Source organism: Saimiri boliviensis, chromosome 3, assembly GCF_048565385.1.
Source record: "Saimiri boliviensis isolate mSaiBol1 chromosome 3, mSaiBol1.pri, whole genome shotgun sequence".
Classification (NCBI taxonomy): Eukaryota; Metazoa; Chordata; class Mammalia; order Primates; family Cebidae; genus Saimiri; species Saimiri boliviensis.
In genome coordinates, this window is record NC_133451.1 from 148,479,914 (window position 1) to 148,504,171 (window position 24,258).

Consider the following 24,258-nt stretch of genomic DNA (forward strand, 5'->3'; position numbering starts at 1 on the left):
ACAGGCATTCAGTCACTGGAGAACAAGTCTAGACACTGGGTCAAAATGATCCTGTTACTAATAAAACCAGTAGGAAGATGGGGGTTTGGAATCTATTAACATTCCAAAAGTTACACAAGTGGAGATTAAGGAGAATATTGAAATTGTTACAGATTGTCACTAAAAATCATGCAAATGGGAAGGATGCTATGGAATCTGAAGTAGGTGGGGATTGAAACAAGGTTGAATTTTCCGAAAGCTAGAGAAAGTCCTATAATTTATCTTTGTATTTGTCCGACTTCTCTCTGAGCATCCTCAACTCCCTCGAGGAACTTATCCCAGAAGCTGATGCATTGACACTGCCACGGGCTCTGGAGTCCTACTGCCCTGGCCCAGTGACTGGAGCTGCCACTTAGTAGCAGCCACCTGGTAGCTGCATGCCCCAGTATCTTCAGCCATCAAATAGGGATAATAATTGCATGTATGTCTTAGGATATTGTGAGGATTAAATTAGAAAATGCAAATAAAGTGATTAGGAGCATACCTGGAGTAACGTTGTCACTGTTAGCTATTTATTTATTTATTTATTGAGACAGAGTCTTGTTTTGTCACCAGGTGCCAGGCTGGAGTGCAGTGGTGCAATCTCGGCTCACTGCAACCTCTGCCTCCTGGGTTCAAGCAATTCTCTTGCCTCAGCCTCCCAAGTAGCTGGGACTACAGGTGCGCGCCACCACGCCTAGCTAAATTTTGTATTTTTTTTTTTAGTAGGGATGGGGTTTCACCATGTTGGCCAGGATGGTCTGGATCTCTTGACCTCATGATCCGCCTGCCTTGGCCTCCCAAAGTGCTGGAATTACAGGCGTGAGCCTCCATGCCCAGCCCACTGTTAGCTATTATTGGTGATACTCGGTTGTTGTTTCAAGGGTTAATTGAAATAAATATGTGTATGTGTGGCATATATAGTACATTTTTGTTTCACTTCTGCCTTTTTGTAACAAAGCCAACCAGAATATAAACAATTTCTAGTGCAGATGGGGACTATGTTCCCCAGATCCCACGCACCCTCAGAGAGGAGCTCCCAGGATCTCTAGTCTTCCCCAACCTTCTAGGTCCACTTATCTGCTACCAGTTAGGTGCAGTGCAAGTCTGGGAACCTCCTTCAAAGGCTGGCTGAGCTGAGTGAGGGCTCTGACCTTACTGAAAGAGCACTTTCCAGGACCCAAGAAAGAAAGGAGCTGCATTTGCTGATTGGGCCACAGTGGCTCCCATTTGGTCTCACCTACAAGGGGCATGCTGTTCCCTTCCAGAGAACAAACAGAAAATATTATACCTGCTGGGTTATGAACTTGTCACCGACATTAGAAGCTTATAGGTCACCTTAGAAACCAACTCTTCAAAGGTTACTCCTCCAGGAAGAGGGTTGATTAAGGAACCTTTTCCCTAACAGAAATAGTAATGGCAGAGAACTTGCCCGCTTCTCTGGGGTGGCCAATATTACCACCCTGGTAATACACTGGTGTCCTCACTCCCCCAGCAGGCCACAACCCGAATCTCCTGTATGTGGGAAGCAGCAGAGTGGACTGGCTTGGGCAGTTGAACAGATTTCTGCTTTGCTCACTTAATGTCTCTGAGCCTCCATTTCCTCAGCTGTGAACTGGAGATAATAATTAGCTGGGTTTTTGTGCAGACTAAAGAGGTAATTCTGTAGTAGGAAAGCTCCTAGCCTAAAAGTAGGGACTTAATAAATCTCTTCATGCTCATAGGAAGTTTCCTAACTGGTCTTCCTGCTCCTGTTGTCTCTTCCCTAACTGCCACCCACTGTTGTTGGAGTGGTTTTTATACAACGCATGTGACTCCTGAGCCCAGGAACGTTGTTTTATTGATAAAGTTTAAGCAGTTTAACATGGGGCTGCCCACCACAATGTGATGTCTACCCCAAACCTTCCAAGCACTCCCTTGCTATTGAGCTGATGGACTTACTGCTCCCCACACAGCCTATGTGCCTTGCCACCTTGGGAGGCTGCCTTGCCACACTTCAGCAACTACAATTTGTGCTATTTATTGAACAACTACCAAGTTGCCAGGTGCTGTGCAAAACTGGTTTATATGCAATATCTTCTTTAACCCTCATTACAACCTCTCAGGAAGATATTATTATCTTCAATAAGTGGGTGAAGAAATTGTGGTTTTTATCAATTATATAGGTTGCCCCAAGGTCATGACCCTAGGAAGTAGTGGAACTGGCTTTCCACCCAGGTTCTTAATGCAAAGCCTGTGGTTTTGTAAAGCTACCTTCTACCAAACCCAACTCCAGGAGGCAGTTCAAAACTATCTCCTGCATTAGTATGCTAGCCTTGGGTAAGTACTGTTTAACGTCTTCTGTATGACCCTTGAGCTGTGTACCCTTGAACTGACTGAGCAAGTGACCATTTTAATGATTGCTATTTGTATGTGCTGCTTTCTTCCCAGCCAGATTCTATTCTCAAAGACATCAGTGATAGATTATATTTCCAGTGCCCAGCAAGCATCCTCTCCACAGGTGCTCAGTGCTCAGTGTCTATTTCATGATGCTAAGGATGAAATCACATGCCTCTGGGACTAACGCCATATTTTTCCTTCACCTCTTCTAGACACTAATAATCATGGTGACTATTTCCTGGGATTCAGAACGTAACTTTAGCAGCCGCTTCCACTGAGTGCTCACTTTCCTTCTCTGTAGTAAAAGATGCAAGTTTATATCTTGAAGCTCCTTCCTTGTTCCAAAATTAAGCATTATTTAAAGAAAAATCCTAGTTAGACTACATGAGCAAGAGGCTCTGCCGAAGCACTCCCATACACAGTATGTCATCTGTTTCTTAACAGCCCTGGGAGACTAGCAGGGAAGATGAAATATCCCTGACGTAGTGGCAGGAAACTGACTCAGAGAAGCTAAGTGACTTGTCTGCACTCACACAGCTTGTGAGTGGGGAAATGAAGACTTGAACCTGCTTTTTTTTTTTTTATTATTCTTTTCTTTTTCTTTCTTTCTTTTTTTTTTTTTTTTTTTTTTTTTTTTGAGATGGAGTCTTGCTCTATTGCCCAGGTTGGAGTGCAGTGGTACAATCTCAGCTCATTGTCACCTTCGCCTCCTCAGCCTCTCGAGCAGCTGGAATTACAGGCACCTGCCACCACACCCAGCTAACTTTTGTATTTTTAGTAGAGATGGGGTTTTGTGTGTTGGCCAGGCTGGTCTTGAACTCCTGACCTCAAGTGATCCACCCACCTTTGCCTCCCAAAGTGCTGGAATTACAGGTGTGAACCACCATGACCAGCCTGACTCCACTGTCTCTGATCACTTTACACAACACTAGGTAGGAATGTTACGAACATTCTTATTGCTGTCATAGAAATAGACCAGACCAAACATCTACGTGTTTTTCCTTAGACTGCTGGGTGCTCTTCCTGATGTAAGTTAAATGACCTTAGTTTTTCTAGCGGTTTCCCTCGTGATCTTCTGGAAATTATCTGAAAATAGGCATGTTGGTAATTTCCCAATCATGTGGCTTGTTCATTTTGAAAGTGTTCAGTCACTGTTGTTGCTTATTCATTGGACTGTCTGGGAAGAGCTAAGAAGGTAAAAGGCCCTGGGTTTATGTGGGGTAATTATTACATGGAGGAGTATTTAGGGTAGCTTTGACTCGGTTTTCCTCAGAGTTTATTCAGAGGAGAGAGGAATGAAGACCAGAGATCTTCACACTTTTACAAAGAGGTGATTGTTCTGTCTTAATAAAAATGTTCAAAGAACTAGCATAAAGATCAGGCAAATGTCCTGTGAATCACCTCCCAATGTGCATAGCTGGATAGATCCTTTCTTCTTAAAAAAGGAACAGAAAAAAAACTAGGTATATTGCATTTAAATTAAGTAAAGCATATTTCGTATAACTTTTTAATAAAAAGCAAACTATGGGGAAACTATACTTTTAACTCAATTGAATCCCATCAGTATGCATTGAAATGAAATGTGTAGAAATATTATAGTGTAAAGCACTATTCTCTAAAAGGCTTCGAATGCTTTGTTTAGTCTAATGCAGAGTTTTCTACCTATTTTCATATCATAGCATACTTAGAAAATGATAGTGTTTGCAGGGTACAAAAAGTATTTTAAGAACCAGGATAATAGGTATATTGCTGGCTTGTTGTCATTTCCTAGGGTATCACTGGGAAGCTGCGGCCTGTAGACTTAGAGAAATAAGGTGGGGGGCTCCTGGAATACCGTGGCTTTCTAGTCTGTCTTTCATGACTGCACTGTGCTGTGCCCAGCGGGAACCCTGAGAACATGAAACACATACTTCTCCCAATCACATAATCTTGATGCTACAACTGAGCTGTAGAAAGAATCTGTTTCCCTGATCTGTGTTCTCGATTTCACAGAGTCCCTGGTCTTTGACCAGCAAAGAACCTTTGAAGCCAGCAAGTTCTGAGATGAGATGCCTGGTGCTGCCTTTGCCCATTTTCAGCTAAAAGTGAAGGTTTATTCTACCCAGTAAATGGTGATAGCTGATAGATGCTGTAGAGAAATTAATTCGATAGTCATAAATGAAATATTGTCCCAACAGGAAAGCTGAGTCATGTCTAAAAGGATTATGAATGGTGAATTAGCCATCAACGAAGAATCATTGCTGTTATTGAATCATTTATGTCATATCTATTGAACAGGAAGGCCTGCACGGTTTGAAGAAGCATCTTAAATATTGTTATTTTTATAACTGGAAAATTTTATAAACAACTTGGGATTTTTCCCTTTCCCTCTCTTTCCTGATCACCTTCCCCTGCAATCCCCACCCCAAAATAAGACTAGAAAGTTGGGCAGAATCTTCTGTCTGCATCTCCTGGTTCAGGGAACATATGCTGATCCTCTACAGGATTATGACTTTGATTTAGGGTGATGTAACAGAATGTGACGAAGAAAGTGAAACCTTTGTTTATTCAAAAAGGATACTCATTGAGAAACACTGGCATAAAATAAATTCTTGCAGGTGACTGTCTTTTTAAAAAGTTTTAAAATACTCATTTTTATGTAACACAATTCTTTCATTGCATTATTTTTATAAAATGCAAAGATAGTTGAGACCAAACCTGGAAGTGTTTTGTTTTGTTTTGTTTTTTGTCCCCATTACTCTAAACTCAGTTTAAATAAGTATGCTTTAAATCAGCATAGTGGATTGTAATTGTGTGTGTGTGTGTGTGTGTGTGTGTGTGTGTGTATGATTTTTTGCTTGAGAGATTAAGGAGCTGGGTATAGACAATATACTTAAGGGTAAAAGAAACATAAGTTCTTCATTACTTTAAATTTCCCCATTAATTAATTAATAATATAAAAATAATTTCTCCCACCTTGTGTTTTTGCTCATCAGTTTCTAACCGAGGATGTAAGGAGTCAGTGATATTGTTGGTATCCTACCTCCCTGTCTGTTGTGACAGGTTTATAGCATGAAAAGAGAATAGTTCCCTGGAAATGACTTTGTAATTACTTTTCAAAGAAGGGCTCCCATACTCTAGTACAGTACACTACTTTTGTTATTGCCATTGATGATTTCTTCCCATCCATTATTGATAGTTTTCTTTTTTGTGATAGGGTTTTGCTTTGCCACCCAGGCTGGAGTGCAGGGGCACGATCATGGCTATCTGCAGCTTCCACCTCCTGGCTCAAGGGATTCTCGCACCTCAGCCTCCTAAGTAGCTGGGACTATAGGCAAGCTCCACCACACCCAGCTGATTTTTAAAAAAACTTTTTGTAGAGGTGGGGGTCTCGACATGTTGCCTATGCTGGTCTCCAACTCCTGGACTCAAGCAGTCCTCCTTCCTTAGTTTTTCAAAGCATAGGGATTACGGGCATGAGCCACTGTGTCCAACCTATTATCAATATTTTTCAAAATAGCTTGCAAGGTATCTTCAGGCCATGCCTAAACTACTTCTTGGGGAATTTCAATTGAGCCTAATTTATTCTATGAGGGACTTATCTATATTTATAGGTCATTTACATTTATTGAAAATACATTGTGTTATAATAGGCATCTTGAAAAAATAAGGGTGTTACTGGTTACAGTACACATGGTTTTGCAGTCAAACCATCTTTGGTGAGCTTCTTTGTTTTATTTCTCCCCCTTGTTGTTGCCAGGGTGTGTGTGTGTGTGTTTGTTTGTTTGTTTAATTTTCCAGTCCTCTGAGCTCAATTTTCTCTTTAAGGCTTTATCTAGACTTTAGCTGCAGATTGCTCTCACATTATCCATCACAAAATGAAATTTCTCCCTGAAGTCCCTCAGTCTTCTCCAGGTGGATTAAGGCTAAGATAGAAGTGGAATGCAGGTGGAATTGCATGCCCTCAAAGTGATGAGATTCCACAAAACTCCTAGGAATCAAGCCAGGCTGCTACTGTATCTCTCCCTTGCAAATAGCATGATTGTTTTAATTACAGTCTGTAGCTACTATTTTTATCTGTGTTCGAACATTTGGATGCAAGACTGGAAAACATATTATGCTGTTAATGCTTTTGCACCTTGTTGTTTAACTTGCTCTAGTGTAGAGGGGAACATTTAGTCAAATAGATAGAGCCAAGGAGGCTAGTTAGGGTTTTAGTTGGGCACTTTGGGTTGTAAGGAATAGGACTGTGCAAGTTATTGTGAATTCAAGTTGCTGTGCTTTGTTACCAGATGTATGCAAACTGCAACCAGCCTGAAAGACCAGAAGCAAGATAACCAGAGGGTATAAACTGAAAATAAAATTCTAAGCGCCCCCCGCCCGCCCCCACTGACTGACTGGACCCTTCCTGTTAGCCAAGGGGATTCCAGCATGAATCTGAAAAACTAGTTCAGGCCATGATAAGAAAGGGGGTTGGACGTGCCTCATTATACTCTGCTTCCTTTGGAATTCAGGCACAACTGACCAGTATTAATTTTAAAACAGATCTTAAAACTGACAAAACAGACTTTTTTTTTTTCTCTGAGACAGGATCTCACTCTGTCACCCAGGCTGGAGTGCAGTGGTGGGGCTGCTGCTCACTGCAGTCTCCATCTTTTCTGGGCTCAAAAAAATCCTCCCACCTTAGCCTCCCTAGTAGCTAGGCCTATAGGTGCACATCACCACAGCTGGCTAATTTTTAAATTTTTTTAGAGGCAGGATCACACTATGTTGCCCTAGCTAGTCTCCTGGGCTCAGACAGTCTTCCTACTTCAGGCTTCCAAAATGTTGAGATTACAGGCATGAGCCACTGTGCCTGCTCCAAAACAGACTATTTGTAGCAGTAAGATGCTAAATTCCAGCCTGACTCTAGTATAGCATCACATGACAGAGAGCCGGCTCTGAAAACATTATTTTACTCCAAAATGTATTTGTTTCGCATGTTTTAAAATGCTCATGGAAAGCTATCTCTTATGGGGGGAATATACATTTTGGAGGAAGTCTTCCATTTCCACGTCTTTTTCTGATCCTGAAAAGATTAGCTCAGCCTACCACCTTGTAAAGGTCTGAAGAGAAGACATTTGCTATCTGTTGCCTCTGAGTGGCCACCTAGGAGACATCATCTAAGTAATAAGATTTTGGTCTCCATAACCCTTTATCTTAACCCAACCACTTCTAATGATTAAAAGTCTTTAGATAGTAACTTAACTCTTTCAATCAATTGACATTAAGAAAATCCTTGAATCCACCTAAGACCCAGAAGCCCCCTCTTTGAGTGGTTCCACCTGTCCAGACCAAACCAATGTATACCTTACATGTATTGATTGAAGCCTTATGTTCCTGCAAAATATATAAAACCAAGCTGTAACCCAGCCACCCTGGGCCCATGTTCTCAGGACCTCTTGAGACTACCTCAGGCCTTGAACACTCACGTTTGGCTCAGAACAAACCTCTTTAAATATTTTACAGAGCTTGACTCCTTTTTGTCAACAAGGGAAGTGGCTCGCTGCTCCCAGTATCCAGCTCTGTGCATCCATCGGATGTACGCATTGACTCTGCACACTTCTGCTCCCTTCTCTTGCTGATGACTGGCTTTCTCAACCTCTGTTTTCTGTCTTGTCTTTGCCTTGCTATTACTGCTTCTGTGTAATCTGGCTTGCTTGTTACATTTCCTTTTTCATGGAATCCTTTCAGGAATCTCTTCTTCTGTAGTTGCTTGGCTTTTAATATTTCTCAGTTCAAATGCTTTAGAGGCTATGTGATTGGTCAGGCTCATCTTTTCGTCCTAGGCCATGTTTTAGCCTTGTGTGTTTGTCCTAATCCGAGTCCCTGGTGAAAGGCCACACAAGGCAGCTTTATTCTGTATCATGCTACATTCGCCTCTTTTGCCCCCCAGGCATTATGCCAAGGGTTACAGATTCTGATTTTAGCCAGTGACCTTTGCAGAAAGAAGCAGGAGCTGACTGGTTACTCTTAGAGTAGGATCTTTTATGTTTTGTTGTTCCTATAGCGTTAAAAGCAGCAATTACTTTTGTACCAACCTAATAGTTCATTATTTGATTATAATACATGCACATTGTAAATAAATATAAAAGTACAATGTTTTATAGTGTATCCTTCCAATAGTATAAAAAATTACTTTTAAAAATATAGTTCTTTTTTTTTTTTTTTTTTTTTTTTTTTTCTTCAGAAAAAGGGTCGCATCTTGTCTGTCTCCCAGGCTGAAGTACAGGGTGTGTTCCTAACTCACTGCAGCCTCTACCTCCTGGGCTCAAGTAATCCTCCTGCCTCAGCCTCCCAAGTAGCTGGAACTACAGGCATGCACCACTACACTTTGCTTAATTTTTAATATTTTTTTGTAGAGACAAGGTCTTGATTATTGCCCAGGCTGTCTCAGACTCCTAGGCTCAAGCAATCTTCCTGCCTTGGCCTCCCGAAATGCTAGGATTACAGTTCACTGTGCCTGGCCTAAAAATATAGTTAAAATAATAAAAAAAGTTTCTGATTTCTGCCAGATCAATCTCATTCCCCAGAGGTAGCCATTATTAACAGTTTAATATGCATCTTTCCTGGCATTTCCTTTATTAATGTAAGCATGGATAGCATTTTTCTTTGCCTTGTTTCTATATTGCCAAAGGCAACACCATGCATGGGTACTTACAGATTTTTTTTTTTCTTTCTTTTAGAGAATGGGTCTCGCTATATTGCTCAGGCAGGTCTCGAACTCCTGGGCTCAAGCTATTCTCCTGCCTCTGCCTCCCTAAAAGCTGGGATTACAGGCGTGAGCCACAGTGCCCAGCAAGGGTACCTACAGATTTAATGAAGACTCAGCGGAAGGCCTATGAGGCAGCTCATAACTGTAATCCCAGTGCTTTGGGAGGCCAGAGTAGGAAGATCCCTGGAGCCCAGGAGTTGTAGACCAGCCTGGGCAACATAGTGAGACCCACAGTTCTACAAAAAAACTTTAAAATTAACCAGTTGAGGTGTGCCTGTTGTCTCAGTTACTCAGGCAGCTGAGGCGAGAGTGTCGCTTGAGCCCAGAACTTTGAGGCTGCAGTGAGCTGTGATCATGTCGCAGGTCAGGTCTCACTAACACAGGCCTCCATAACAACTGTCTCAGTACTGACTGAGTAGTGAAGTTAAATATTAAAAGCTGAAAGAGCCAGTGCCTTCTTACAAAGTCTGGGATATAAGAAAAGCCCACCAGGAGTTTTGCTCAGGCCTTTCCGGGGCCTTGAAGTGTGACAAGATAATGAAGGAATTATTAACAGGACCTGTTTTGAATTAAACAAGTTTTGTTGTAGGCCTGAAGAAACTCCCCAGGCCTCCACAAACAAGTTTACTGGGGGTCTGAAGGAACTCCCCAAACCTCTGTGATTTAGCAGGAGACAAGATAAGGGTAATCACCCCAGCACCTGGGCCCGTTTGATTAAGTAAATTCACTGAGACTCCAGAGGAAGGTCTTCAAGACTCAGACCTTATAGATTAAAGTAAGTTAATCACTTATATCCTTAGATGAATGTACACTTACACGTAGATATATGGCTTAGAAGGTATACAAGCTCTGGAAAACTGTAATTTTGAGTTGGTCTGGTGATAATTTCCAGGCCTTCTCCCTATAACCAGTTGCAGAAATAAAGACTCTTCCTCCCCAGTTCATCTGCACCTTGTTATTAGGCTGAGAGAAACAGCAGCCCGACCCTCAGTTTGGTCCAGATACAATCATGCTGCTACATTCCAGCATGGGCAACAGAGCAAGACCCTATCTATGTTTAGAAAAAAAACATACTCGGAATACTTGGTGATAAAAATGGTGAAATCAATTTGATTCATTTTGACACTATAAACTTCCTGACTTAAGCTAGTTATTAAACATCGAGTGCCTGCAACTGGAGTAAGGAATGTGGTTCAGTGTGTATGAATATGTAGCAATTTGTAGCATTGATGAACTTCATATACCAGGGGGGAAAAATGAACTTCAAAAAAGAATTTCGAAAATGTAAAAACCAGGTCTCTCTCCAAGGAAGTGTATTTTTGAGAGAGCTTCTCATTTAGATATTGACTCTTAGCTACCGTGTTGTACCCTAGCAACAAGATTTGTAACCTGTGGTTATCTGTTGTGAAGGAGCAGCTTTAGTATAACCACGGTAACTGTCTTATTTACTTGATGGCATGAGTTCTCTTTGAGTAAAAAAAGCCCAAAATATAAGGTTGGAGGTAATTATAATTTTTGTGTTTTCTCATAAATGTATTAAATCACAATGAGACATTTTTGAAAACACAGAAGAGCATAAAAAATAATTGTTATCTCACCTACTGATGTTAATGTTCATATTTATTTTTGTATTTAAAATTAATACATTATAATTTGCAAAATAGGTTATATTCTTTTTTTTTTTTTTTACAAATTGAGATAATACAGAACAGTAGTTTTGTGCTATTTTTCATGCACTAGGTGCATTTCACTATGTCATTAAATAATTATTTAAAGACATGATTTTACATGTCCTAATATTACATCAATGTACTATAATTTAGACATTCTAGGTCATGACCTAAATGTAGCTTTAAATTCAGAATTATTTCCATTTCGTACTATTGTTTCATTGTCAAGTTGTTCATTAGCTTATAGATGCTGTCAATTATTTGCAGATGTACTATGTAAGAGGATATATGAATTACAAGAAGGATTGACATCTTAGGACAGTGAGTGGCTTCTACAGATGTGGCCTTCCTGAGAGAAAGAATCTGAGGGGCATCACTTCCAGGCATCCAGGAGGAGATTGATAGAGCTAATCTCTTAGAAACAGAGGTTGGCTTCATAGCGATGAACTCTTCCCACCAGCACCGGAAAGGTCCCTTCTTCCTACCTCTCAAGGGTGACCTTGGCTGGGCTTGACCTTTCAGTTTTAGGCTTTCAGACTCACCTCAACAGGCAAGATTAGAATCAATATACCTTCCTGTTGCACATATGGAAGCAGCTGTAACTCTAAGAAAATATTATCTACTTTCTTAGTACCGGGTTGAGGGGTTTCTTTGAGGAATTAGATCACACAAGGCTTGGGGTGATTTTTTAATATGTTCAGTCCCATTGTCTTCCTTGGTCTATATCAGAGCAGACATGAATCCTGCACAGCAGTCTGAGAGCAGCAAGCTTGTTTGTGGGGAAAGAATGTGCCAACACACTGCTGGGGTCGAGGCTGGCTTCCTAGGTGTGTGACTTGTACACAGGGACCTGCACTTAGAAAAGCATTGAGCTTGGCTTAATATTCTACTGCTGCTGTCTTGAAATTCTGAAGAATTTTTTAGCAAGGGGACCTGAATATTCTTTTTGCACTGGGCCCCACAAATTATGTAATTGGTCCTGATTAGGGTGTAGAGTAAGGTATTGCATTAAGAAAGTATTTGAATTATTCTTTCCTCAGACCCCACCCCAAAGAGAAGGAAAAATCCATTTCCAGCTGTTCTCGCTTTATGCAGGAGTAGGTGCTTGTGACTTTAAGAGATGGGTCTGCAGGGAAAATGGAACAGCTCCTGGAAGACATGGCCTCTGAGGGTGCTTGGGAGATTTGAGCAGCACATACTAATTGGATATAGATAAAATGCTCTTCAGATTTCAGTTTTCCGCTCTGTGTATTTAGTTATAACCCAGCCTGTGTTTTATCTTTTAAGGTGGAAAATCTGAAAGTCACGGCTTCTCTCTTGTTGAGCATTTACTTTGTGAATACTTACATAAGCATGTGTATCAGAGACCCTGTGATCTGAAATTGCTGTTTGAAATTCTGCAGAGTGGGTACTCCTCCTCTCTTAGCTTTGTCATTCTTCCCCCTTTAGCTCACTCCCGTCTTTGTAAGGAATGAGGCAGGGGTCTCTCGGGGACTACCTAATACACTAGTTCATATTCCCAGCACTTTTTAACCAGTGTCCCTTGGGATAAATATGCAACAAAACCCTCATGCCTCCTTCATTCATGTATGTCTCCTTGCCTTCCATTGAGAAATGATTTTGTTGAGTTTTATTTTAGTTTGCATTGTGAAAACAGTCATTTTTTCCCAAATAAAAGTTATAGAATTGCATGTGCTCTGTAAAGCTCTATAAATGATTCTGAGAAACACAATCTCAAGAAAATGACTGCCCTAGAGCTTCCCCTCCCCTAGTTTAATACTGTTTAAAGCAGAAGTTCTCAACTGCCAGCCTGCTGACTGGACTACACAGCAGGAGGTGAGCGGCTGGTGAGGAAGCAGTATTGCCTGAGCTTTGCCTCCTGTCAGATCAGCTGTGACATTAGATTCTTACGGCCATGAGAACACTATTGCTAACTCCACATGCAAGGGATCTAGGTTATATGCTCCTTACAATCTAATGCCTGATGATCTGAGGTGGAACAGTTTCATTCCCAAACCATCCCCGACCACCCCATCCCCACCTCTCGTTAGTGGGAAAATTGTTTTCCATGAAACCAGTCCCTGGTGCCGAAAGGTTGGGGACCGCTGACTTAAAGCACCAAATTTTAAGCTGTTACCAGGCTGCCTCCAGCTGAGAACGGATATTGAGATTAAACATTTAGGAACCTAGAACAATTTGTCTGTTAAATTTAATCAGAAAATTGGAAGCTTGTATTTTTTATGTCATTTCATTTTTTTAGTATTTCAGATGCATCATATTTTAACAAAAATGTCAGTCTGTAACAGATCAAAAACTAAAATCAAAGAAAATGGATTCTTTTTAAAAACTGATTCTTTTTTTCCCCAGCCCCATCCCCCAGTGGCAAAACTGATTCTTAACCACAAATGTTTGAGAAGCACTCTCCTAATTAAGAGTCAACTCTGTATTTCTTAGACTTCTTAGTTCATCGTTTGATGAACAGTGGTGAGTTGGAGAGTGTCTACGTGTGTGTGTGTGTGTGTGTGTGTGTGTGTGTGTGTGAGAGAGAGAGAGAGAGAGAGAGAGAGAGAGAGAGAGAGAGAGGAGGGAGGGAGAGAAGATTCGTTCCTTCCCCTCAGGTAACAGTGTCACCTTTGAAGGCAGCCATAATATGATACAGGGGCAGCTAGGATGGGGTTATGAGAAGCAGCTATTGAAATCAAGAGGAAACAGTTGCGGATGGCCTGTTTAAACCAACAACATTCCATAGTAGGCTTGTTGAGAACGGTTTTTATCTAGACATGCTGGAGAGTGGAAGAATGTATGATACTTATGAAAATAAAATTGCTCCCAGACTATTCGACACTGAAGGTAGCATCCAGGTATTGGGATTGGTTACATGTCTATCCATGCCCTTCTAATCTCTTTCCCCTGTTGCCAGTAATACCTGTGCCTGAGAATAACTATAATACTCTTTGAGGTTATGGAACAGAGAACAATACATTGCACTCATCTACTGTCCCAGCCACTTTCCCTGACAAACCTCCCACATTTCCCACCTCCTTACCCGGAGAACAGCCACCACCCCTTTCATTCATAAATGTGACTGGCCAACATTAGCCCACGTGTACCTTCACATTGGTTATAGTGCCACTAGTAACTCTGGTATATTCATAGTTATGGAGCTGGCCCTCACCTGGCCATTTCAGCATTCTTCACACCTGTACACAGAATCATTTCCCTACCCCTTCCCCTGGTCCCCTGGCCATTATGGTGTGCAAACCGGATTTACCAATCTGTGTGTTGGGCACAAGGGATTCAGTTGGTTAAGTCTTTGGATTTTCTTTTTGTTTGTTTGTTTGTCTGTTTGTTTGTTTTGTTTGTGTTTCTTTTCTTTTTTTTTTTTTTTTTTTTTTGACAACAATTGCTTATTTCTGAATTCATTTCCAAAAGTAGGAGAACAGAGACTTGTCTTTTCCCTAAATATCTCTGCTTTTGGTCCAACTTAATTTTGGATAAGTTTCAAAACTGATTAAAAAGTGACAAATTACTTCTGAAATTGGAGAAATTGATTTCCCAAGGTAAGCAGTTTCAGATATGAGTTTGGTTTGCATTATTACCTCACAGTCTTTGAAATGGAAATTTTAGCCTTCTTCTCAAGTCCTGGTCTCCTTTGTAAGATTCTTAGACAATTTTAATTATTTAAGGCAGATTTGCCAGAACTTATAACATTGGAAACTGTGGTACAAAGATGAATTAGTTCTTGAAATAATTCTTGGTTTCTCCCACTGTCCATCAAATTGAGAATTTTGTGCTCCACATTATAAATATTCGGCACAATGTGCTGAATATTATTGTAGGCTTTGGGACTTCCAAGATAAATAAGGCAGTACTTGTCCTCAAGTTGCCCAGGGTCTGGTGGGAGGAAACCGTACTTTCCTATTTTTGAAGTTAGAAACAATGTAGTAATTACCTTAGCGTAATATAAGTCAGGATGGCTGGTAGAACCCAGAAAAGTGAACAGTTAATTGCCAGGAGATTTGGGGTCTTGAGTGTTGAGAGCGTTGGTTGGGAGCATGTTGGAGAAAACAGGGACATGTGCATTAGGTGACCTTGACCTGGATATTGAGGGAAATAGTAGTTTGCCAGGATGAGAAAAACATGTGTACAAAGCCTTGGAGGGTTTAAAAAGTGACAGGCAAACAAATAAGGCTCATTAAAGAAGTGTAAAAGTTATGGTATGGCTAGAGAGTTTGTAGGTATGTCAGCAGCTCCTTCTGAATGTTTTCGTTTAATTACTTTCTGCCCAGTATCATGTAGTAAGTGTTAAAACTTCCAGAGAATATATTACAGCTAAGAAGCAGCAGCCAGAAGAACAGGTGGCAGCAGGTGGCCTACGGAAACCTTCCATCTTCCCAAATAGTAAGCCAGGCATGGAAGTGATGCTCAGGAGAGCAAGTACTGAGCCTGAAGTCTTGCATGTGTTTAGAGGTTACATAAAGAAGTAAATCCAAGGATACTACATCTCTGGCTTTAGCGAGATCAGTGAGTATTTGCTGAAATGAGTGGAAATCCAGTATGAATATAAATGGAAGCTTCTAGATGGGAAACTCTGGATGTCTTACTGGACCTTTTAGCAAATGTCACCACAATAGGAAAGGCAAATAACTCACAAAAAAGGAAGTTGGAATGGCCAATAAACAGGAAAAAGTACTCCAATTAATTATCAGAGGAATGCAAATTTAAATAACAGGTACCATTTCTCACTGTAGAGACTGGTGAAAATAGTAATAGTACTGGAGATATTATGGAGAAACAGGTATCCTCACACTTTCCTGAGCACTTTAGAGAGCAATTTTGTAATATCTAATAAGGTTTAAAAATGAACTTACCCTAAGACCTGACAATTCCATTCTAAAGAAATGTGCTCACATGCTTAAGGATTCATGCAAACAATATGATTTTAGGCGCATAGCAGAGCAAAAAATAGGGATAAATCCAAATGTCCTTTACTAGGAAAACAGATAAGTTGTAATATACTTATAAAGTGGAATATTGCATAGTATTTTAAAATGAATGAATCAGATTTACAAGTATATTCTGTATAAATTTTAGAAACATATTAAAAAAATAAGCCGCAGTGTAACTTACAGGAAAATTGTAAAGTACTCATCAGTTTTAAATGTTTTATATGAATGAACATATGGGTCAGTAAAAGTATAAGGACCTGGATAGGAAGAATACAAAACAATTTAAGAATGGTTAATGGAGAGAGGGAAATAGGGTGAAGGGGGTGCAAAGGGAACCTTGCTGTGTCTGTTACCTTTTCTTTCTGTTAAAAGAAAATAGATCGGAAGCTGGTAAGGCAAAATGAAAAAGAAGTCAAGAGTAGTGGTATATGTGTTTTGTAATTTTCTACACTTTTCTATTGTTTTGAATGTTTTATTATACAATAGTGCTTAGCACATATGAGGCACTCCTAGGGTCGATACTATTATTATTTCTTTATCAGGGCCACAGAGAGATTAAGGCACTGGCTGGTATGTGAGCCAAGGCTGAGCCCACTCCCCTGTCTACTCTGCTGTGGACTTCATGGATCTCTACTTCATTTTGGACTGGCTTCAGGGCTGAAGGACGTAGGGGAGGGCAAGTGATATTTAGGATCCTCTCCAGTTTAACTTTAACTTAGCCATTGATCATTTCCATGAGCACATTTCTGCGTGGCAGCACGCTCCTGACACAGCCCTACCTGCAGAGTGACGGGTGTTTCTCTGCAGCACTGTGGACCTGCCTCCTGTACCAGCTCCCAGGCAGGCTGCAGTTATGGAGTAGTGATGGTGCATCACACATCCTCCGGTGCCCACAACCAAGTGGGAAGCAAATATGGAACAATTTTAACAAGTGTTTTATGAATCTCCTTGAAAACAGCACTTTTACATTGTAAGATGCCCCTATACTAATGTAATAGGTAGATGCAGAGATGAGTTATTTTGAGGGCTGTAATTTGATTTCATTATCTCAGGCAATCAAAGATTGTTTAACACCAGAAATAGCTGACTAGAACAGCTGCTAAAACAGCACTTTGTGTGGGAAATGAAAAGGTTCAGTATTTTGACAGCCATTTCAAAGGTATGAGTAATAAGACTTCTAAGAAGATCCTAATTGTTGCTTTTTGGGGGTGGGGTGGGGGGAGGGTTCTCTAGACCAGATTTCCCATCTCCTAGCATTCTACATTGATAGAGGACAAAGGAGAAGTATTTCCTTTTTCCCAGGGTCTTGACTTCATATACCAATAGAGTTTAGATAGCATGGTGATAATTTATTTTTTAGGTTTTTTTTTTTTCCATAAATACATAACTTGTCTATTCATCATCAAACATGTGTTTAGTGCTTACTGCACTCCAAAGTACAGGTCCTGTGGGTCCAAAATAATCAATTAGACCCTGCCCTCAAGGAACTCTCAGTCTGGAGAGAAGAGGAAAAAATGAGACAAGGCAGAATGTGCAAGTAATGTTAAACAAATGTAATAGGCAGAGGCAGAACTGGGAGGAAGAGTCAAGTAGGAAAGAGGTGGCGTTAAAAGATTGGGAGTTTGCTGTTTGAGGCGGGGAAAGGCAAGAGGAAGCAGACAAGCACAACATTTCGAGTGATCAGTGTTATCAAGACATGAAAGGACTCAGCACTTCTGGGTTAAAGTGGAAAGAGTATATTTCTTGATTTGACTGGCCAACTGCATACCTCAATTCACAATATTATTTTCTGTTTGGATATCCCGTGCCTTCAATGTTCAGGGAATTTTCACAGAAGTTCTCTCATTTAAATGCACCTAATGTGAACATCCAGATATTATACTTTCTATAATTTACTTGAAAATATTTCAGCATGTACCTATGCTAAGTACATGTGTATCTGATGGTTTTCATCCAAGTCTTAGTGGAAGTTGGTGGCGCCAGTTGTGACTGCATAAGTAGGGTTGGTGAACTGGCGTCTAATCAGAAACCCTCACTCCAGGGGGCCCTACTTTAAGCAACTTGGTTTTCTTTATCTCTGATTGACACCAGAGGTTTTATTAATTAGAATAGTTTATGTTGGAGTTGGATTTTAATTGGGAACATTGTGGTGACCAAAATAGGTGGATTGGGTTGTACCTTTTCAGAGGTCTTCCCTCTTTTGTGTTACAGAGGACAAAAGTTCAGTGAGCCATTAAGGATGATGAAACTGAGGCTCTAGGAGGAAGTGGCAGAGCCAGGATTGAAGCATTCCAGAACCAGGGCTGACCCTGTCCTGTGCTCTGCCCTGCCCAGTGAATTATGCTTGCCCTTGGAAGAGTCTTGGTCTATGATGACACTCAGGGGCTTATTAAACGACATAGGCTGATCTTTAAAAAAAAAAAAAAATTTGAAGATAGAATCTTCCTGTGTTGCCCAGGCTGGAGTGTAGTGGCATGATCTCAGCTCATTGCAAACTCCACCTTCCAGGTTCAAGCAATTCTCCTGCCTCAGCCTTCCAAGAAGCTGGGATTACAGGTGTGCACCACTCTTGTGCCCGGCTATTTTTTTGTATTTTTAATAAAGAAGGGGTTTCACCATGTTGGCCAGGCTGGTCTGGAACTCGTGGCCACAAGTGATCTGCCTGCCCCAACCTCCCAAAGTGCTGGATTACAGGTTTGAGCCACTGCGCCCAGCCCACAGGCTGGTTCTTGATTGCAAACTTCTAAACCCAGAGTAAAGTCCGTATGCCTTAGAACCAACATATATGACACTTGTAGTAGTTTCAGCATTTTATTTCTTATTTTGATTCAAGACGTGAAAGATATTACACTCAATTATGAGTGATGCATTTCTGTGTCTAGTTAACATAGAAGGAAATTTAGTGTTCTCAGCTAGCACTATTTCACTATTTTCTGTTTTTCCTGTTCTTCCATCTGTAGATAACTGGAAAGTTGTTTAAGAAATTAGAGGTCTCTGTAGTAAATCCAAGTTGCAGTAAAGCAAACAAAAATGCAGATGCGTGTGATATTCTTTTGAAAACTACCCTCTTGGAAGACTTTGCAGTCATTTATTTATTATTTCTTGAGATGGAGTCTTTCTTAGCCTCCCAGGCTGGAGTGCAGTGGCACAATCTTGGCTTACTGCAACCACCATCTCCTGGATTCAAGTGATTCTCCTGTCTCAGCCTCCTGAGTAGCTGGGATTACAGGCACTCGCCATCATGACTGGCTAATTTTTGTATTTTAGTAGAGATGGGATTTCACCATGTTGGCCAGGCTGCTCTTCAACTCCTCACTTCAGATGATATGCCCACCTCAACCTCCCAAAGTTTTGGGATTACAGGTATGAGCCACTGTGCCCAGCTTATTTTTAATGTATTCATACAGGCCAAAGCTAATGAGTTAACTTCAGCAAAAAAAAAAAAAAAAAAAAAAAAAAAATTTTTTTCCTGCTGTGTTCAGGTCAGCTAATGGTCACCATGGTTTGGAATGAATCTAAATGGATTTTTTGCCCTTGGGCAAAGACCAAAGACAACTGTAGGACTTCTGCATGGTCTACCTCACTTAGCCTTCTTGATGAATAACCCTAGTTCAGGAAGGCAAGGGCTACTATGACCACTTTACAACTGAGGAAATCAAAGCAATGAGAAGTTAAATGGCCTGTCCCACTCTACAGAACTGCTTAGAACAGAGTCCGAGCTGGAATTGAGCCCTTCTGAACATGAGTTGACTACAACGCAGTTCCTTCCGTGATACCAGGATGCCAGAGCAGAGGGAAGTGAATTTTACTGGCATTGTGCATATCGGGGTCTTATTTGGTATGGCCAAAACCAAGCCTCAAGACATTATTACAAAATAACACAACAAGAGGTACTGGTGGTAATATTTTCAGAATTTGTGGTTCAGATTCAGCAGAACTTCAGGAAAAGCCTGCAATATGGCACTGAACTTGGACACTTTGAGTAGTTTTAACAGTTGCAGAGCAAGGGAGGCTAGGGGCCTTCAGCCTCCATCTCCCAACTTCAACTACCGTTAGTTCCATCCCAAAGCCATCCTCTATAAACATGCAATCTAAATAAAAGTGAAATTAAATGAAAGAGTATCTTAGCAGTTTTTTTAATGTGGCCTAACCCCTCATTCCAAACAGCCTATTACCCCTAAGTCCTATTACCTTCAGTCTTCAAAAACAATCCTGTGGTAGTAATAGTGTCTCCATTTGGCAATTGAGAAAAGTGAGACTTTGGAAATAAAATGCTTTGGCCTAAGATTGTCAACTGGTCTGAGCTCCCAACAGGTCCTCCTGAATGCAAGCCCTGCTCTATACTGGGTTCCATGTAGCTCTAGAGTAATTATGAGCATATACATTATGGGAATCTTTTGGAGTCATTCTTCCAATTAAGGGTTCTAGGGTATAATACCTTGGAGAATGTGTGTGTTACTTGTGTTATTTCAGAATACTGTAGAAAATGTTTGGTGTCTAATCACTTCAGTGCGGTTAAAAGGGAAATTTGCACTGATGACAGGCTTCCAATTTGAAGCTGTCAGAATCCTTGTACTGTTACCATCATAACTGGCAAGTTGTCTGGGAACATTGAAAAAGGATTGCTGATGAGAAACAGGGCTGTGCGTCCTCTGCACGGCTGGAGTGCCTTAGCCAGGTCATGTGGGCAGACTTTGCTCCACCTTTGCTCACAAAGCTGCCTTCTGCTCTTGATTTCCTTTTCCTTGTCAATTTTTCTCCTAGAAAGAGAAGGTACATCCTGTCCCTGTTCTTAAGTGAGCATTAGTATACTGGGGCATTTGTATTTCTTACAAATAAATTGCTGAACTCATTTGCTGAACAGTCAGACTTCTCTAGACTTGGACGATGTGCACAACTCTTCACAAGGGCCTGGTCAACCCTGGATAAGTGGATCACTAGGGTTCTTGACTTAAAGAACTAAACTGTGCTACCAAAGAACTAAACTTTGTGCGAAAAATGCAGGCCCTGTTGCTCAGCCTTATTCCTGCATCATTTCTTAGCATAGACCAGGCTCTGGTTTGCCCTGGGTATCGTGACTGATATCACAAATGTCAGAGGCCTCTGCTGTTGAAATGGGAAGATCCTTCTGTTTCCCAGCCCTAGCTCACTCCTAAGCACAGTGCCAAAGCACTGGCCAACCTTCTCTTCTACTTGATGATAAATGCCCTGCGGATGCTGTCTTACTCAGTTTTGTGCCCACAGGGTTTGTCCTGCACATAGTAGGAATTTAATTAGTGTTTGCTGAGCTGAATTGTACTAATTTTTTAAACATAAATGGAAAGTGGGACAGGTTAAAATAACATGTAGGGCAGCCAGGCAGCCTGAATCAGATAGATATGACTGGTTCTGATGACCTTGTCAAGTTGTGCAACTTGTGTAGGGCCAGCATCACCCCAAAATGAAATTTTGTCAAGGTGTGGTGCAATAGGAGATGGGACTGTTGGGAGATCTCACAGAAGGGCTGCGTTCATGCTGCCTCTGGGAATTTGGGAAAGTACTAAGACAGTTCTTACCTGTTTCTCCCCATTTTCCACCCTCAGGCCTGCTGGTGGGTACCCTTGATGTTGTGTTGGACTCCAGCGCCCGGGTGGCTCCTTACCGAATCCTGTACCAGACTCCAGACTCCCTAGTCTACTGGACCATCGCCTGTGGTAAGCAACCACATTCTGGCTTAACACTTTTTTATCAGAAGGAAGGAGTGTATACTTGCTGAATGCAATTACTGGTATTTTAGGGTAATTAACCTTAGCCATTTCAACACAGGAACTCAAAGTCTCAGTGGCTTAACACAATGAAAATTTCTTTCTCACTCTGGTAGAGTCATGCTGGGATCACGTGCCCTCCACTATGTGTAGTAAAACTCTGGAACGCAAGGCCTCCGAGGTCATCATCCAAGGGAAGAGTGTGAGGGTGGAGCACATTGGTGTTTAACTTCCTTGGCCCAGAAGTGGCATACTCCACCTTCTATTCCACTCACACTTAGTTGGCCAAGACCAGTCACATGGGTCCAATCTCACTGCAGAGGAAGCTGGGAAATGAAGAGGGATGTGTGGAATACTTGAGTATACTAAGTACTATTTAGTATATCCTAGCACAGGACACTTTGTAGTGAGTAGGGATTGTTTATTTCTCCCGAAGGTAATCAGTAATGCTGTGCTGTGCTTAAAATAGTAGTCAACAGTCTTGTTTGGCTGGTCTGAAGGTCATGAGCTATCTCCATTGATCACAGTCACTGCAGGTGGAACTCCTTTTCTGCTGTTTCCCCACTTCTCACTACTGCATTTGACTAGTTTTAAAAAAAAATTTTTTAAATATTGCTTTTATTGGATCTTTCACAAGAATTTCTAGTCCCAAATGGCCAAGTTTTGTGTTGTGTTGTGTTTTTTTTTGAAATGGAGTCTTGCTCGGTTGCCCAGGGTGGAGTGCAGTGGCGCGATCTCGGCTCACTGCAACCTCCACCTCCTGGGTTCAAGTGATTCTTCTGCCACAGCCTCCCAAGTAGCTGGGATTATAGGCGCGCACCACCACACCCGGCTAATTTTTGTATTTTTAGTAGAGACAGTGTTTCGCCATGTTGGTCAGGCTGGTCTTGAACTCCTGACCTTAGGTGATCTGCCCGCCTCAGCCTCCTAAAGTGCTGGGATTATAGGCGTGAGCCACTGTGCCCAGCCTTTATTTTATTTTTTCTTTTTTTATCTAGAGACGGTGTCTCCTCGTGTTGCCCAGCCTGGTCTTGAACTCCTGGGCTCAGGTGAGTCTCCTGCTTTAGCCTCCCAAAGTGCAGGGGTTGCAGACATGAGCCACTGTGACTGGCTTAAAATGGCCAAATTTTTGTTTGCATGTGGCTTTTAAAATAACCATAAGAAAAGCAAGGGCACTATAGAAATGCTTTTTTAAACTATTATTATTTTGCCTCTACTTGATTTACAGGAAAGTTGAGCCCATTGTTCGGAGAATTCTCATATATGTCACCCCCTATTGCAGAGTTTCTGCTATTATTAACATCTTAGTATGGTATGTTTGTTATAATTAGTGAATCAGTGTTGATACATTGTTAGTAAGTAAAGTCCATTGTTTGTTTAGATTTCCCTGATTTTCTTTTTCTGTTTCAGTATCCCATCTGCTATAACATTATAGTTAGTTGGTCATATCCCGTTAGGCTCCTCTTGGCTGTGGAAGTTTCTCAGATTTTCTTGGTCTCAGATGATCTTGACAGTTTTGAAAGATACTGACCCAGTATATTTTAGCATGCTTCTCAGTTGGAATTTTTTTTGATATTTTTCTCATGATTAGACCGGGTGGTAGATTTTTGTGAGAAAGATCACAGAGATAAAGTCCCATTTTGTTTCATCATGCCAAGTGTACATTTTATCAGCGTGGGCATCCTTGATCACGTGCCTGATACAGTGTTTTTCAGGTTTCTCTACTGTAAATTCCTCTGTTCTTCCCTTTCCAAACTATTCTCTTTGGAAGGAAATTACTATGTACAGATCATACTTAAGGAGCAGAGATTTTTCACCCTCTCCTTTGGGGTAGAATACCTACATAATTTATTGGGTATTCTTTTGCACAATAAATTTATCTCTTCTCCCTCATTTATTTAATTATTTATGTCACTATAGACTCATGCCTATTTATTTCATCTTCTGGATTATAATTCTTCACTCAAATTGTTCCAGCTTTTTCAGTTGACTTCATTTTTAAACTTGATCTTTACGTGGTAGGAAGTGCTGTGCTAGGATCTAAAAATATAAAGACAATTATATTTGGTCTCTGCTGTTGAGAAACATACAGTCTAGTGAGGATACAAGTAAATAGTCAGTTACAGCCCAGTGTGAACCAGTGTCTTACAGTTCCATTTGATTTCTGGGTACCCAGCTAAGCAGAGGAGTATAGGCTGGCCTCCTGCAGAAATAGAGGAGGTTATCTGGGTGTGATTTCAGGCTGCTGGCCATCTCCAGTGCCTGGGTAATTCTCCCTCAAGGACTTAGTAGGACCTGAAATTCTAACATTGCAATTATGTCTTTTTAAATGTACTCTGAGATGCAAACAGCCCAATGAGAGGCAGTTGACTATAACCATTGTTTACACATCCCATGAAAGAAGGCATGGCTTCAGGGTTTAGGGCAGTGGGAAAACCCATGTAGAAGCAAAGGATGATAAAAGATTAAGGAAGAGGTGAAACGTCTGGCCTGCAGACCCTGACTCAATGGTGGATGAATGAATGCACTCTCACACCATTACAGTCATACAAGTGGGCAAGGAATGGCCACTGACTGCTTTCAGAGAGCAAAATGCAACCAATCAACCTAGACTCTGTTCATGCACACATTTATTCCCTCAGTATTTTACAGAGGTTCTCAGTTAACACACTTGCGGATAATTAACATGGTTAAAAGAGTGATTATACAAAAGATAAAAGCTTTATGTTTGGGCCCAGAGTAAACACTATTAACAGGTAATTCCC

At 41.0% G+C, this 24,258-nt stretch overlaps 1 protein-coding gene across 2 annotated transcripts in view; it reads left to right on the forward strand.

Moving 5' to 3' along the window:
• TBC1D9 (TBC1 domain family member 9) overlaps nt 1-24,258 on the forward strand; it is a 139,407-nt gene that overhangs the window by 36,265 nt on the left and 78,884 nt on the right. For both annotated transcript variants that reach the window (XM_039479184.2, XM_074396886.1), the window contains exon 2: nt 21,332-21,442. In XM_039479184.2, the coding sequence (XP_039335118.1) occupies nt 21,332-21,442 (111 nt within the window). The remainder of the gene's footprint in view (nt 1-21,331; nt 21,443-24,258) is intronic.